Source organism: Hoplias malabaricus, chromosome X2 (genome assembly GCF_029633855.1).
Source record: "Hoplias malabaricus isolate fHopMal1 chromosome X2, fHopMal1.hap1, whole genome shotgun sequence".
NCBI lineage: Eukaryota > Metazoa > Chordata > Actinopteri > Characiformes > Erythrinidae > Hoplias > Hoplias malabaricus.
Genome location: NC_089819.1, coordinates 36,709,928 through 36,727,105, shown reverse-complemented (window position 1 = coordinate 36,727,105; position 17,178 = coordinate 36,709,928). Strand labels below are relative to the sequence as shown.

Below are 17,178 nucleotides of genomic sequence, written 5' to 3'. Positions count from 1 at the left end.
CAAAACACTGCATTCAAGTTTACATAATGCAAAAGCATTAAACTAGCCATCAAATTAAATCTCAGCCTATTTAACATGCAGAGATGAAAGATTAAGCACATTTACACTGCATGCACATTTACCCATAAGTCTGATTTCTGAGCTGAGAATGAGCCCAGCAAGCTGACATGTTCCAGATAAACATTCAGAAAACCATATACCCAAGGTTTTTGTTGTTAGCTTCTTCCTGGTTAACACTGTTAGCAATATCAGCAGATAAAGTCTTATGTGATATTGTACAAATCCAAACACCATGGAAACATGTCCACATATAGAAGCTGAATAGTGCTATACACGTAATTGATTTAATTAAACTTGTTTGTATCTCTGAGCACAAGTCGAGTGAATGTAGCCAAACACAAACAATGTTGATGATAAAATCCGTTTCTGAGAGAGCAAATATCACAGAAAAGGAAGAGAAAAGTTAAAAAATAAGCGAAAAGAAACAGGTCTACACTGTAGAATCGTTAGCTGGTGCCAACAGGCAGTTGTTGTTTAGCACACCACAGCAGATTTATCAGTGAATTGATGCTCAAAACACATTTAGAGGATAAATCCATATACCTGTGAGCACAAAGTTGAGTGAAGGATTTCTGCGTATTTTGTCTGTTTATAGCTTTCTTCATCCCTCTTTTAACACAAACTCATTGCTAAACCTACAACTATGGTGAGCTACTGGGCTTGTGCTTTTATCCATCCGCCCCCTCCCTGTGGCTCTCAAATGCACATGAACATTTTAGCCGCCTTTTAAAGACACAGAACAGAAATATGACACACCACACGTCAGAAATACCGCCCTCATTTTGAGATACCGTGCACGGTATTATCATTGTACCACCCAACCCTAAATGACACACAAATTGCTACTACAGCTTTTACACACTGCTAATGTGTGGGCAACCATCTTGGATCCTGAACTGAGAATTGGTGAGGCTCTGCCAAGTTTAAGAGAAGGAAATCAAACTTGTGTGGGCTTTCCGTTAAACACTTTCATAAACTTGCATTCATCAGGATATCAAAGCATAAAAGACATGCACACTCACATTGGGTTAAGCAGCCCTACACTGGTACATATTCTATATTGCATAAAGTATTCACTCATCCATCCAAATAATCAAATCCAGGTGCCCTTTAGCTCAAGTGAAAGAAACTCAGTGCTTCAGCATACCATGAGATTCTGGAAAATTTCATGTTCACTTTGCGGGAACAATTTGGGAATGGCCCCTTCCTGTTCCAACATGACTGCACACCAGTGCACAAAGCAAGATCCATAAAGACATGGACAAGCAAGCTTGGCCTTCTCATCAGGGTCTGACCTCACAAATGAGCTTCTGGAATAATTGGCCAGAAATTCCAATAAACCTTGTGGAAAGCCTTTTCAGAAGAGTTAAAGCTTTTATAGCTGCAAAGGGTGAGCAGACATCATACCCACAAGCAGGGCAGTCGCAATAACCGCAATATGGTAATACCGCGCATTTGACCAGCCAACCGCAAGGAATGGCAAGAACTGTCACCACCACAATGTATGCATATTTTGTTTTACACTTTGGGAGTTGAATTTTAAATAAATTAATTAAAAAAAATAACAAGTTAAGGAGTGTCATCACCCCCCCCCCAAACGGTTGCCATCTGAACTGTGGCTGAACAGCTGAGTGTCAGTCTTTGCTTTATAAAAAAAAAAAAAAACACTATGGCAGCAAACCTAGTCACAAAACCAAATGCAACTGACAATTCATATGCAACTTCAACAAATGAAAAGTGAGAGCCAGGCAAATCAGATGAGGCGAATTTGAGATCTCATCTAGCTACCCATAATCCAGCTTTCCAAGCCCAACTGCAGCCACTGGCATGACTAGGGTCATGGAGTAGCCTCAAAAAGAACAATTCAGGCCTGTTCTATGTGACACTGAGGAGTGTGGAGCTAGAATCAGGATGAATTAAGTAATTTGGGATGGTAATATTGCATTTTGCATTGTTGAGCCCCAATAAAACACAGCATAGGAAATACTTTCACCGCGACAGCTCTAACCACAAAATTAAGTAAAAGGGATGTCACTCAAGTTCACAATGGTGCCAAGGCAAACAAGCTAATACTTTAGGCAAAAATGTGCATGACAAATAAGGACCCATGGCATGATGGCTAAAGGCCATTGACATCAACTATCCTAGCTTTAAGGATTATGATGTTTACACCAAAATTTCACCTATAAATGAGTGGAAATGTCACTCTTCAGAAAAACTTTTGACAAAAAAAATAAAGATAAAATAGACCAGGGGAGAATTTGTTTTCTTCATGTGAAATAAATTCACTATTTCTATCATGAACATCACACAACAGATTTATAACATTCTGCTTATAATCACCGTTTGTGTGGTTTACAGCGAGACACCATGCTCAAAAACCTCTCCATTACAGATGTCATGTACATAGGCAAAAAATGTGACAGCACTAGAGATGCACGAAATTTTAACGTTTTGGGCCGATACAATAACTGATACTTAGCCTTACACCTTAGTAGCCGATAATGATATTAATAATCAATAATTTTATCTTTTTGAAATTAAAGCAAATTCACATTGCATTAAAGCAAAAATTATTTTTCTTAAAGGACTAGCCTTTTTTCAGTATTTGTATATTTCTGTACTTTATTTATATTTTTATAAAAGATTTACTGCTGGTCCTGCATGAATGGTTTCTAGAGTGGTGCTAATTTGTGCAGCACTGGGTTTGTTTTGGAGAGCGAGAAAGAGCAGCATAAAGCAGTCCCAAGCGTGTGTGAGAGAGAGAAGCTTTGAGCAGGTGTTTCTAATCACATATCATCGTGTTTCAGTTATAAATTCAGACTGTGAATGACACTATTTTTGTGTGTTTTATATACAGGCACTGATGGTTGAGAACATCTTTCTGTTGTTTAACCTGCTCTGTGCGTGCGGTGTGTTTATACCGCTATCTGTGCGCACACGTACTGAGCGTCTTTGATATTTTATGTTACTTTTTACTACAGAGAAATTTAATCCCAGAAAGTGTTCTCTGCAGAAACTGCGAAAAACGTCCACATGGCAGAGACAGTTGTGTATTTATAGGCGTCTGTGCATATCCACAAGCCCATAAATGTGCTAAGTTATCAGTTGTAACATAGGCTAAAATTCCAATATCGAACTGATTACTTATAAACTGATTTAAAAAAAACAAAACAAAATCCACATATTCCGCCGATATATATAGTGCATAACTAGACTGCACCATTTATGGCAGAATGGAGATCTCAAGAGACTGTTAGGAGCCAGAATATAAAGCTGTAGAAATTAAATTGGACAGGACAACTCCATTTAAAAAAACAAGCAAAAAACAAAAAAAAACAAAAACAAAAACAAAAAAACCCTTAGATAGTATAACTTTTATAGTCCAATATTTAAAATGAAGCAAGAAGTTCCTTAATAAAGCTTAGATGCCGTAATGTGTTTGTTATATTTTTTTCCCATTTTTGGCCAATTAAAGTCTTGATTTCTGGCAAGTTTCATCTAGGAAATTTCATACAGCTATGTCAGTTTAACACCCTGCTGACTGGCTACAGTACGGCAATGCTTTTGGAAAGCACAGCTCAAACCTGGAGGAAACCAGAGCTGTGCGGTCAGACAACAGCAGACCACCACAGAGCCACCGCTCGCACAAATACTTCCTGTCGGCGGTGCTCATGTGATTTACTAATACAAACTGCTGTTGTACCAATTAAGATGCCTCTATTTAGAAAAGTGAAACCTATACACATTTACTGGAGAAAATGAAAGGGGGATTTAAAAAAAAAAAAAAAAAAAAAAAAAATATTATATATATATATATATATATATATATATATATATATATATATATATATATATATATATATATATATATTAAATCCCCCTTCCATTTTAGGGGGTTCCATTTTGTTTGTATATATATATATATATATATATATATATATATATATATATATATATATATAATATAAAAGTTATTCTCTATATTTACAGTGACAATGAATTAATGAAATTATCATATTCTGAACTGTACTTAAGTACATTAAATCATTACACCTAAATTGATGAATGTGCATATATACAAATTTTCCACCCTCAAAAAAAAAACCCCATGCATGGACAAATCACTAAATAAATCTTGCTAAAGATATCATGCAAGTGGTAAATCTAGACCACTGACTGAGCAGTCAGATTAAATTTTAAAGAAAATGAACAGTAAAGTATTGTAATTTCTTCATACAATTAACATTTAATTTAACTTTGCACTTTTTTAGTCTCTTTTTTGCCCCTTTTAACAAATAGTCTTAAATTATTCTGGTATTTCAATATTTTAATGTAAAATATGGATTACCAAATACAGAAAAATTCCCATGCTTACTACTCTGGATAAGTGATCATTTAAAAAGCACTGTTTTAAAGTGTTTGAAAACTGAAGCGATAAATCACAGCTCTGGCTTCTATCAACACCAGCCATGGTAATCATCTCAGAGCTGAATGAGTCACTACCCCACTCAGAGCTTGTTTCATTTATGACCACACTCTAATCCAACACTAGGCCTTTGATTGAGGCTGATTGGCTGGATCGCTTTTCTGTTGGCTTGTGCTCTGCCCACGTCAGAGCAGTTCTCAATTACAAACACAAAGGAGAGGTGAGCCAGGCGTCCCGGGCTACTCTAGCGGAACATCCTCCAGCGATGCCTGGCGTCAGGTTACACACCATTTGGAGGAGTGTTGACTTTTCAGGGCTTTCGTATAAGAGACAGATTGCAAACACGTGCCCCATTGGCCTTTTCCCTGCATCTGTCAGTTCCCTGGATCTCAGAGTTACAATTCACCTCTCTACATCACGCACGTGTGCACACATACACACACACACACCTTTCCACCAATCCGCAAGCAAACTGACATCCACCATGGCATAAAACATCTAAGTTACAAAATGCTAAATTCTCATAGGGGACAAAAATAAATAAATAATAATAATAAATAAATAAAATAAAAACTTACTTTACATGTTATTCACTCCAGTCAATTCTGGACTATAAACACACATACAAAAAAAGTAAAGACACTGGCATTTTCAAATGATGAGAAAAGTATGATGACAGCCTTGGATAAATTATTCAGTTACAAGGTTATTTGTTAAGGGCTTTAGAATTGGAATTTATTGTAGCAGCAGTGTATAAACTTCAATGTTTGTACATAACTTGTTTAGCTACCACAGTTCCAAGCCTGCAACTTAATTGACACGGTGAAAACCCTAGATTTTTAGAATACCTGTTGGTGTAAATACTGCATTAAAATAGCAAACTAACCAAAGCTGGTCAAGTGTTACAGGGGAGTGCCTGAATGAAACCATTTTACCCAGTGGAATGTTTGTAAACGAATATTTACTTTCCATTCTTTTAATTTAACTTATTTGTGGCACTATTCCATTCCCTGGTACCTACTGGCACGCCTCAACCAGCTTTTTGTAAGATCAAGCGCTGATTACGTTTTTTTGGGCGGCGTGAACACTGTGCTATGTTCCAATTCTCACAGAGCAGGAGAATTTTTAAATCTTTGTTGAGCATCTGCCTCTGACTGGAGTTTTACCTCAGCTAACAATCAGAGCATTTGAATCCTTCGGAAAGACCACGGCATAATTTTTACGTGCTTCCATTGCGAGTCAAATGAAAACAAATGTGATCACTGCCGTTTGTGCTGGAGGTCTACATTTTGTTATGAATTAAAAGTCTCTTTAGACAAAAAGCACTCTGCAAGGTCTCCACGTCACATTAATGCCCTTTTCACACCTGCACGGTAACACAGAGCCGTATGTGTGAACGCGACCACCCATGACGTTCGTCCTGGACCTTATCCTCCTCAAGCCCTGGTAAATGTTCTGGCTAAAGTCCGAAACGGCACATGTGAGAATGGTGTGGGACATGGTCTGTGCTATGCGCCACAACTAAAGTGCGTGTTTCATCTCCAGCTGCGAGAGCGCATCTGAATCAGAAAATCTCCTGCTGTAAGCTGCATGTATGCATGACCTTTCCAGGACAACTCCGGACCCGATACTCCAGAGTTTCTCTAGAAATGTTTGAAAGGGGCAATAGTCTCTACTCTCTTGCAAACCCATATATAATTTTTTTTTGTACACATAACAGGTATGTGGTATGGTTGAGTTCACCTCCCTGTTTTGTCCTTTATAGGCTTAAGTGCATACTAGCAAATCATCCAGAAAATGTTAATTTTTTCTGAAACTTAATAACAAACAGCATTAAGCATATACACCTTCTAAATAAAAAATTCAAACTAGTTTTTATAAATGTAATTTATTATTTCGGATCCATACGTATTAGGCAGGTTGGCATGCTTGGAATTGTTTGATCTCAACTTTAAGTAGACCTCAGGTCTTGAACATTTCTTAGGATAATGCATGATTGTTACAATGTTAATTATGCTCCAGTAATATGGGTGTGCACACAACAGAGCTAAACAAAATGTCAAACTTACCATTACTGGACTGCACTGATTTTACATCAAGTAATATATTTAAAATAATTTAAATTTAAAATATATTTTTAAAAGATTTATATAAATACACAAGTGATGAAATGTGAATTTAGTCTAAATTTTTACCCTGTCAAGACTTCCCTCATCACTTAAGACGTAAAAGATGACATGTAAAAAAAAATAAAAAAAAATAAACAGATATTTCCATGTCATTTGGTCTGCATGTTGGTAACCAGTCTAATCTGATTACAAAGCCCCTGTGTCAGTCATAAGCATTAAGATTCAAGTTATTTGTATTATGTATTTTAGACAAAGAATAGACCTCTAAACGCAGAAAAGCATGAGCCAAAATGAGGATATTGCTCTATTCCTGTTCCATAGGCGGGTAATGAGTTACTTTTTCACATTACTTAAGGTTGAAATGTCTCAAATTGGAGAGATGGCTAACTGCATTACCGAAAGTGTTAAACAACTCGAATTACAAATGAGTTTGAATTACCACAAACAAATAAAAACTTCAGTCAGTAGTATTTATACAAACATACCATTCCACCTTAAAAGACATAGCTTCCAAATGTAAACAAACCACAATCATAGACATTTTATTTAAAAAAAAAAAAAAAAAAAAAAAAAAAAAAAAAAAAAAAAAAAAAAAAAATGTTTGACAGCCAGACTTTTTAAGCCAGACTAATTTAACACTGGATCCCATTTTTCTGGCTTCAAGCTTAAATTCAGTGCATTTTGTGACAGACTGCCAGTTAGTTTACAGGCACGTCACAAGTTGGTGAAGTCACATGACTGCTATTGATATTGCAAATTTTAAGTAGCATTAAAACCGAGGTCACTTACAGTGCTTTGAAAACTTCACATTATCCAAAAATCTCACAGACAAAGCTGTATTGGGGTTACACGTAAGGTGGGTTTGTTTTGTGACACAGGAGATCCTGAAGACTCAGGAAGTTAAAAGTGAGCTATGGGCATGCTGGTGATCTTGTAAACACACGTTTTTCTTATTTCCTTTAATTTTTAAATGACAAATAAGACACCCCATGCCAAAAATTATTTAAATAACACATTCTAGCCAGAATTACAAACTCTTCAATGTGTTCCAACCGAACTGGTGCAGTAGCTTACATTTTCAGGCAAAGAAGCACATTAACAACAACTTGTGCCTAATCCAACAATCAGTCATGAAAAAATATTGAAGCTTACTTAGGCCCTGTTAACACTGATCTGTTTTTATTTACCAAAAAAAAAAAAACAACACAGATTTCCCTCTCTCCATTTTTGAAAATAGCCCCATCCAGACTAATACAAAAATGGCTGCATTCTCATGCAAGGCCACTATGGTGCCATAGTACCTCTTTTAAAGGGAGTCCTCAAAACACCACTACGTACGAGTGAAACACTGGTTTATTTCAAATCAGTCCATACTCCCTATGTAGTGCACTACAAAAGTCATGAATTTAGTTCAGTGAGGAGCTGTTTGCGTTTCAGCCAGAGACAGGCACATTGTGATAAAATATTAGTTTACCTTCATCCACACCAGGACAGTTTTCAGTGAAACCTCCGTTTGTGACCTAAATTGCAGTTTGTGTGGGGGGGAGGCCAAAACGCAGAAAAAAAACTTCCTTTTATAAAGATAAACGAATCCAGGTGGAGAGTGCCTTAGCCGTCAAGTTACTTACAGATCAACGAGGGGAAAAAAGCGCCAGAGTCATGTCGGAGGCCTTATACAGTTCATGACATGCTTTAACACCTCATGTGTTTGGTCTAAACTAAAATAGCATGTGTGAAAGTTGCCTCGGACCTCAGTCACACCAAAATTTGTGCCAACCCAAAAGGGTGGGATCAAGCTGAACCAAGGTTTTTTTTATATATATATATATATATAAAAAGGTACAAAACATGTAAAACCTATGCACAGATTAAATATTGGAAAATTATTCTGGATCGGGTATTGGATAATTATGCTGATCCATGAAACAGATCCACATACAAAACAGAGTTTTTAAATCTAAAACAATGGATATAGAAAACAGAAATGTGATTATGCCATTCTACAGTGACCACTTAATCACTGCACTAGAAAAGAGCCGCAGTCACAGGACCAACTCTAAGTGCTTATTTTAACATATTTTACCACTTATTTATATTTTGAATATGAATGCTGAGCTAAGGCACAACTGATTTCGTGACAAATTCAGTAGATCTGTGTGTTTAAATTTGTTATATTTTGATTTACAAAGTCAGCAAAGTAGTTTTTAAGTCAGTCTTGATGCCTCAAGTCTCTCCCACAGGGTGAGGTAAGCAGTTTATTAATTAAACTAATGGCTTTTATTTATCTGCATACATTTATGTATCTGCATTTTATATTGAAAATCGGCTGTGCGCATCCCTAGTAAAAACCTTTTATTTTACTGTATAACCATGCCGCTCTGCCTTAAATGAAAACTGCGCCATCAGTGAACATCATTTGATCATTTTCAGTGGCTATGCGCGTTTTAACATTGTACATGAGAGAGAATGCCATAACGCCTCCCTACAGCCTAATACATTGATTGTCTTGGTTTTTGTGTTACTGTACTAAGCATACAAGCTAAGATTTGAGGTTTCTACTGTACTACTACTTCCCACAATACATTGGAAATAAAAATAAATAAAAAAAAATCTGCAGCATTATCAGAATGGTACTCTGTAGTATAGAAGTTAAAATGCTGGCAGGTGTGATCTGGCATACCCCAGCATGAGTTTAGTCTTTTAAAAAGATGGAACCAATACAATGACTTCAGTCATTTAAGATGACAAATGATCTTGGTAAATAAATGCTCAATATAGTTTGCTTACCACCTGCACTGGGATACAGTTCAATTTGAGCTAAATATATACAATGTAACAATTGGCCTTTTTTCCCTTTTTGTTCAGGACTTTCAGTTTTAAAAACTCTTGTATTCTCCATCTCAGAAAATCCAGTCCAGTTTTGAATCCTGTCTTTCGGGGTTGCTTTTGTGTCGTTCTCTGTCAAGAGGTGTAGCTTAAGAACCTTTTTTTGCATGCATACACTATGCTGCTTCTTGTCTCTTGGGATGGGCAACAGAAAAAGTGGGAAAGACCAAAGTTTCTACAGGGACTAATGTGCACATATAGTCATATTTGTGAAAACAAGAGGCGCAGAGGGTTGGGTGGTATAATGTTAAAACTGTATACCGCGGTATATAAAAATGTGGACAGTATCTCAAAATGATGGTGGTACTTATGACATGAGGGTGCTGTATCAAATTTCTGTTCTGTGTCTTTAAGAACATGGCCAAACACTATAGTGTTTAAGGGCTCCCTGATTGAAAATGGGGTTCGTGAGTTAGCACTGAGATAGGATGTAAACAGACAAAATACTCAGAAGACCCTTCACTCGACTGTGCTCACAGGTACGAGGGTTTATCTTCTAATTGTGTGTTTTGAGCCTCAGTTTGCTGGAAAATGCTATGCTGTGGTGTGTTAGGGCAGCACGGTAGGGCAGCAGGTAGTGTCGCAGTCACACAGCTCCAGAGACCTGGAGGTTGTGGGTTCGATTCCCGCTCCGGGTGACTGTCTGTGAGGAGTTTGTGTGTTCTCCTCATGTCCGTGTGGGTTTCCTCCGGGTGCTCCGGTTTCCTCCCACAGTCCAAAAACACACGTTGGTAGGTGGATTGGCGACTCAAACGTGTCCGTAGGTGTGAGTGAATCCAATGATTCCAGGTAGGCTCTGGACCCACCACTGAACTGGATAAGCGGTTACAGTTCATAATGAATGAATGATGTGTTAAACCAAGTGCCTGTTAGCTGGTCAGCTCTGCTTCTAAAAACAGTGTAGAAATGTCTTAGTTCACTTATTTTCAATTTTTTCTCACTAAAATTGAAATTTTAGGTTATTTTTATTGTCAACATGTGTTGGTGTGCACTGTCAGGCTGTGCTGAGCTAAACTGCACAGCACAAACTTTCAGTAAACCTTTCACAGATAGCTATAAAGGACAGTGCACCACCCCCCAACAGTAACACGGTATACTGTGATAAAATTGTATGTCGGTATGAAAAATGTGGATAGGGTGACAGACTTCATTCTCTGTTCAAGACACCTTTACTCATATTCAAATTGAAATTGGTTGTTTGCTGCTATATTGATGTTTAATATGTCAGATACTGCACTACTGGAGTACATAGTTTTAAACGTGAAAACATCCATATGGACATAAATGGAGGAAACAAGGATGTTACTCTAGGAGGGCAAGAAATAAGGTTGATAATTAAAATTACTTTTTCATGGGTGGGGCCAAGGGGGACAGCTATAGAGCACTTAAAACCTTCAATGTTATATAGCATTTAAAGCCTTCAACGTTAATCAATGAAAAGATGGAAGTGCAATCAAACAAAAATATCACTATTTTCCCCTTTAATAAACTTTAACCATTGCATTATCTTATTTTTCATATAGTTTCAATGCACTGTGCCCCTTTACTTATAACAAGCATAAAACATCACTAATACTTTGCTGATATCTTAGAATTTCCAGTTCCACCTTAAATTGTTACGCAATAACTTTCTGGCGCCCGAGGCTACTGCAAAATTTGATGTGGAACAGGATATGTCAAAAAAGACATGGTATAACAGCTGAATTTTGCTTCATATCATTAAGTTAGAAGTGGGTGACAATATATGACTTTTAAAGGAATGGTGCTCTAAATTAAACTAAGTTAAAATCCAGAATCTCAGTTATTGGTTCAGACTCTGAGCAGAGAAACACTGCTTTATGTTTTGATGACGTATCAAACTCTGGAAGAGTTGTCCTGTTTGTAGGGGAGGGTTTTTAACCACTACACCTTGTCACTCTGTTCCAATGGGCAAGATAACACTCGAAAACAAGAGGTTCGAGTAAAGTAAAAAAAAATAGAATTCAGTCTTAGTGTTGGAATATTTAATTTGCTTGTTATTTAGATACAAAAGATTGTGTCTGATTTCCCCCTTTTTGAAGCCATTGGCTACATCACAGTAGGTAGTATTTTTACCTTAAATTACAGATTCAAATTTATTGTGATGTTTTATTGACCTGTAATAGGGAGAATAGATTTGGTGACTACATATACTCTGAACTCAGCACTGCAAAAACTAAACTATGTAACTTTTAGGGGAAAATAGGAAACGACTCGCCATTCTCCCAGTTAATTTAACAACAGTGCTGTAAAAACAATTTACCCTGCAACTGTAGGAGGAGACCAAGAGCAAAGGTATTAAATCTTATCTGGGGTGCCTTTTAGGCATTTTTTGTCTATTATTTTGTGTATGTCAACTTTTTGAATTTAACACATTTTAACAATACTGCTGTTATACGGATAATCATGATATTTTGGCCACAAGTTTTAACACTTAAGATTTTAAATTTTCTTACAATTTAATGTCTATACTTTAACATAACCTTGTTTAAACAAAACAACCAGCATTTTGTATTTTACGTTGCATTTTTTATTTTTTAAAAAATGCATTGTTCAATGGATTTTATTTAATTCATGCAATATGACCTTAGATGTTTAGTGTATTTATATATTTTGCTCAAATAAACAAAGTAATCGATTGATTACAAATACATAATGAAACATTTAAAGTTGCAGTCCTAATGCACGTTTTTCCAAATTACAGTAGTTAACTTGACATTAGACAAATGTAGGTAAAATTTGTTAATGCTGAGATTATGGCTATGAATGTGCATCCATGATGACCATTTTTTTACAAGAACCTTCTACACTGAACGTCTCGGGTTTGTTAACATTTAGAAGCTCTGGGGTCTTTTAGGGTGGAGCAGTATGTTTGAGGAAAATTAATTACTATTTGTATGCGAATGAAGTTTAACTTGTAAGCTTTTATTCACTGCGTGAACCACCACAGAAACTGATTGTTACCCCGATTTGCTTTGTTTTTATAACAATTTCAGCCTGTTTACTTTCATGCAGCTAGCCTTCCCAAATTTGTACACATTTCCAACTGAAGCAATTCAAAACAGTAAAAAGAAGCCAATATTACCCACTTATGGAGCAGGAATATAGCAATATCCTCATCTCCTTTCATGCAGTTCTCTCAGTTATCTACAAACTCCAGATACCTTTTGACTGCTGCGAGCTGAGAGAGCGAGAAAGCCTAGCATAGCAGACAGACAATATTTTTTTAGCCATGTACTGACACAAGGGTTTTGTAAACACATGAGACTAGTTTCAAGCAAACAGACAGGAGAGAAGAATTTTCAATAAAAATTTTGAACACCGTTATTAAATGATGCAACAGTTCACACGTGGAACAGGAAAGTAGTGATAGAAATAAATTTCTAATTAACTTTGTCACAGCAGTGGTATACACACTAGATTAGAGGTTCTTAGACAGGAATCCTAGGAGTCCTCTTACCAAGTTTCAACACACCTGGGAGTGTAGAATCAAACATGAAAGGCACATGAAAGTAAAATTTTCAGTCAATTCCTTCTTGAAGAACACTTTTCAGTATTGACATGTCAGTTTACGCACATGAAATTAACCTACAGTTGTCCATACCCTAGACTGTTTTCAGCAAGCATGAGTCATTAACTGCCGGCTGATTGATGGCACTGTAGCCATTGAAATTGTTTCATAAGCTCTATGAATAAATTGCAAAAAAGAAAGCTGCACAAAACTACAAGGAGACCTATCCCCCTCATGATGTTATATTTGTTTGGAATTAACTACATTTAGGCCTTGACCCAGACTGTAGCATTCCTACCGAGTATTACCACGAGAGTGAGACACGGTTTAGCCATGAAAAAGCAACAAATCTCAATAAAAAAAAACAGTGGACCCGGATAAATATGATTATGGAATGAATAATTTGTTACAAACTGAAGCTGACACACTACAGAAACTATTTATGCTAGTTTCTGATCCTCACTATAAAAGGTTTGGATGATGCTATTTTGCTGTCATAACAGGTTAGTGTTAAAAATCTTGCCCCCCCCCCATATCATGTTGGTTTGATCGGGTGAAATTAGAAAAAAACTAAAACAGCTAAAATAAAGGCATTTTTGCTTTAAGTCAGCAAAATTTGGCTAACGACTTTTGTCTAATTTACTTTTAATCACAGAGAAAAATCTTGACTTCAGAAAAGAAAAGTGGTCTGTAATCTCGACATAAATTGTATTATTACATTGTCACACCACCAGTGAGTGGAAAGTAAAAGAGGGAGGCAGTTTTACTGGACAAAATGCTACTATATACTGTTTTTTTACTGTGTTATTTGACTACAACTGACCAGTTTTGCCTTCAGAAGGGCTGATGAAGACTGCCATAGCCTGACAAGACACTGTCCTGCATCTGTAAGGTGTGTGTACTGCAGCGCCTACTGCAGCACAGAGAAATATTTCATTGAATGTTGTTGTTGGGGAGAGAAAATACAGCTGAAAAACAAACATGTCTGTGTTTTATACACAAACTCTCCTAGTTAGAATGTGGCATTTAGCAGAATGGAGTTCTTGGAGAATGGAGAATGAGCACTTACAAAAAGGGTGATACACTTGAGCTAATTTCTGGTTGACTATTTGAATGAAGTGTAGGACATAGGCCCTATGAGGCAACATTACCTGCCAAGTCTCAACTGCTCACACTAACACATGATTACTATCAGTATGTAAATTTAACAAATATCTTAAATAAAGCCCCAACACACAACTGAAGTGTGTTTGGGGGGGGGGGGTGTGTAAGCCCATTAAATTGACAATCTACCTTCCCCATCTTACCTGCTGCAATTCTGATGCTCAATTTCAATTTAATGCTCATTGCTCATTTTCGCATTTCAAAATAACGTGTATTTCGAGAAATTAGCAAAAATACAAGAGAATTAAGTGAACCGTTTACCTTTATTAAAGAGGTCTTCACACCTTAATACACAACTGCTACTTTCTTGTTTAACAAATTATCATTTATAATTTGAAGCTCCATTGTAGTATATATTTTTTAATTTGTCAACGCCAGCATTCACAATTTTAAAAAGTAGGCATATTGGACCTTTAAGTTAACATTACATATACCTGCTCACTTTTTAGGCACAATTAGTGTAGTCTCTCAGAGCCTTCAGATCTGCAAAAGTAGGATAAAACCTTTAACTGAACCTAACTGCCTGCAAATTGAGGTTGTGTACAGAATATGTGCCCTTTAATGTTCGCAGGTTAACCTTACCTAAAACGAAAGCAAATCAGTGTTTGTGGAATTCATCATAAACTGAAGCAGTTTAAAAATAACTTCATAAGCCCCATGAGGGAAAAGTAATAATTATGTTTTTTCTTTAAGTTTAACATGATGTGTTCTCTCTTTAAAGCACACTTGCTGTTTGCAACAAACGTGTTCATAACCTCACACACTAACGCACGTCACAAGAAGAACCGAGGAAAACACAAGTTCCAGAATATGGACCCTTTAAAATGTTACCTGTTCACACTGTAAAAGCACAATTACTATTTAAATAGCATTTACCGTTTTTTACAGCACAACTAATGCTTATTTGATTAATTAGTTAAATTATAAGGCACATATGGCGTTATAAACCCACACCCATCACAGAGATTAGAAGAATAAGTGAAGCTACAAGAAAACAATAGGGCCATGTCGTCCCTTTAACAGAACAGTTTTCAGTGTGTAATTTAAGAGTAACGCTAGGTGTGTTTTACCTGCGGAGTCCGTGGACGGGGGCAGGGCAGGAGCAGAGAGTTTCTGTCTCTTGGCGGTCGGCGGCCCGACCTCAAGCAAATTCTCCGCCATCGCCTCTTAGCGGCGCGGGGGACCGAAAACGAGCACGAAAAACAAAAATAAAACGCGGGAGGAGGGGGGGGAACGAGTCGTCCCAGAAACTTATCGTTATCACGGACGTTACTTTCAGCGCGTTAGCGGAGGGGAGGGGGCAGTCGGAGGAGCAGAAGAAGAGGTTTTTCAGAAAAGCGACAACAGCGCCGCGCTCCGCCGCTGCCGCCATTCAGCCGCCGATAATCCGCCGCCCAATGGCCACATTCTCGCCCTCGATCCGCCGCGAGACCCGGACACTACCGCGCCGCTCCCTCTCTTTCACAGCGACACACGGCGCCTCCACACAGGCAAGGCCTCATGGACGTGAGGCCGGGCTCCGCGGAGGCGCTATAGGACGAATGTCCGAGCCTCCGTTGAGGGCCGCCGTTAAATGTGCATCACACCGAACGTGCAAATAAATAAATAAATAAATAAAACGGAGAAGGAAAAACTGACGCTTAGGGCGCGTTTAAAACTGCGTATCGCCGCAGAAACGCTACATTGCTGCAGCGCGGCTCACCCCGCGCTGTCCGCCCGCTCGATCTCACACGGTAAACAATACGGAGACACACGGAACCGCGTACACCTCACAGCGGTGCGCGCCTCTCCACCGACGGAAAACACAGGCGAGAGGAGAAAAATCCGCCCGATTTATGGCGATCTTTTCGACCAAAAACCTTCCGTTGCCGTCCCAAGCGCTTAGCTCCGGGCCCCGCCGAGCCGTTACTGTAGTCCGCGCCACGCTCCTATTCCGAACACGAGCTTGCGCCGAGTCCGAGTCTCTGAGTCCCCGAACCCGAGCCGCGACAAGATGGCGGCTGTTGATTCCTTCGATACAAAAAGTTTTTTTCTCTCTCTCTTTTCCCCACCGCGCGGCGGGGGCGGGGCTTATGCGTGGACTGCGTCACACACTCCCAGTGCCTGCGTCACAGCGACAGAGCAGAGCTGCGGCTCGCCGCCAGAGGTGCTGTAGCCCCACAAAATAAGAGCACAGGCAGCTAACATATTCAGGATGTAAAACAAACAAATACTATTTAAAACTCTTATGGTTAAAACAACCCCAAGAATATGCCTACCAAATGATAGCAATTATACGTTTTACTTTATGTTTAAAAATAACTTTTTAATCTAATAAAAAACATCAGTTAATTTGCCCTCCATAATTGTAATAGAAGGTAATACATTATGGTACTGAAAAGCAAATGGTAGCAATTTAAAGAGCAAGTGTAATATTTAGATTTAATATTTTTTATATATATATTTATATATCTATAATAATCTGACCACCCAGTAATTTATTGTATGAACGAAAATGTTTTATAAAATTTCTACATCAACTTAAAAAAATAATAATAATAAAAATAAGTAAATTCTGGCCCAAATCATGAAGCTTTTATAGCTCATACACATCTAATTATTATGCAGTACATTTCTATCTAGAGTTTCTGGGCAAAGGGCCACTACAGAATTACATTGAGTGGATTGGACTAATATTGTTATTCATTTGTGAATAGTCCCTGAATAAAAGACATGCATTATTTGATACCAGCTTTATCGTGGTTATTTTGCATCAGATTTGGATGCATTCAATATACTTCAAAATATTATTTAGCACCTCAGACTTTTTCAATTCACTTTTATCTTTTTTTTTTTTTTTTTAAACAATCACAACTCCAGTTTTAACTCCCTCTTTATGCTGTTCATATTTTTCTTTTAGACACTATCACAACAGCAAAGAAAAAACACACATATACACACAAAGCAACACACCGGATACAATACCTTATTCATTGTTTTTC

General features: G+C 37.6%; 1 protein-coding gene across 1 annotated transcript in view; it reads right to left on the bottom strand.

The window, feature by feature from the left end:
• The window catches only part of LOC136676174 (CREB-binding protein-like), a 61,269-nt gene extending 44,924 nt beyond the window's left edge, over positions 1–16,345 (bottom strand). The window contains exon 1 of the mRNA XM_066653016.1: positions 15,268–16,345. Coding sequence (XP_066509113.1) covers positions 15,268–15,358 — 91 coding nt within the window. The 5' untranslated portion in view covers positions 15,359–16,345. The remainder of the gene's footprint in view (positions 1–15,267) is intronic.
• Between the last annotated feature and the right edge of the window lie 833 nt (positions 16,346–17,178).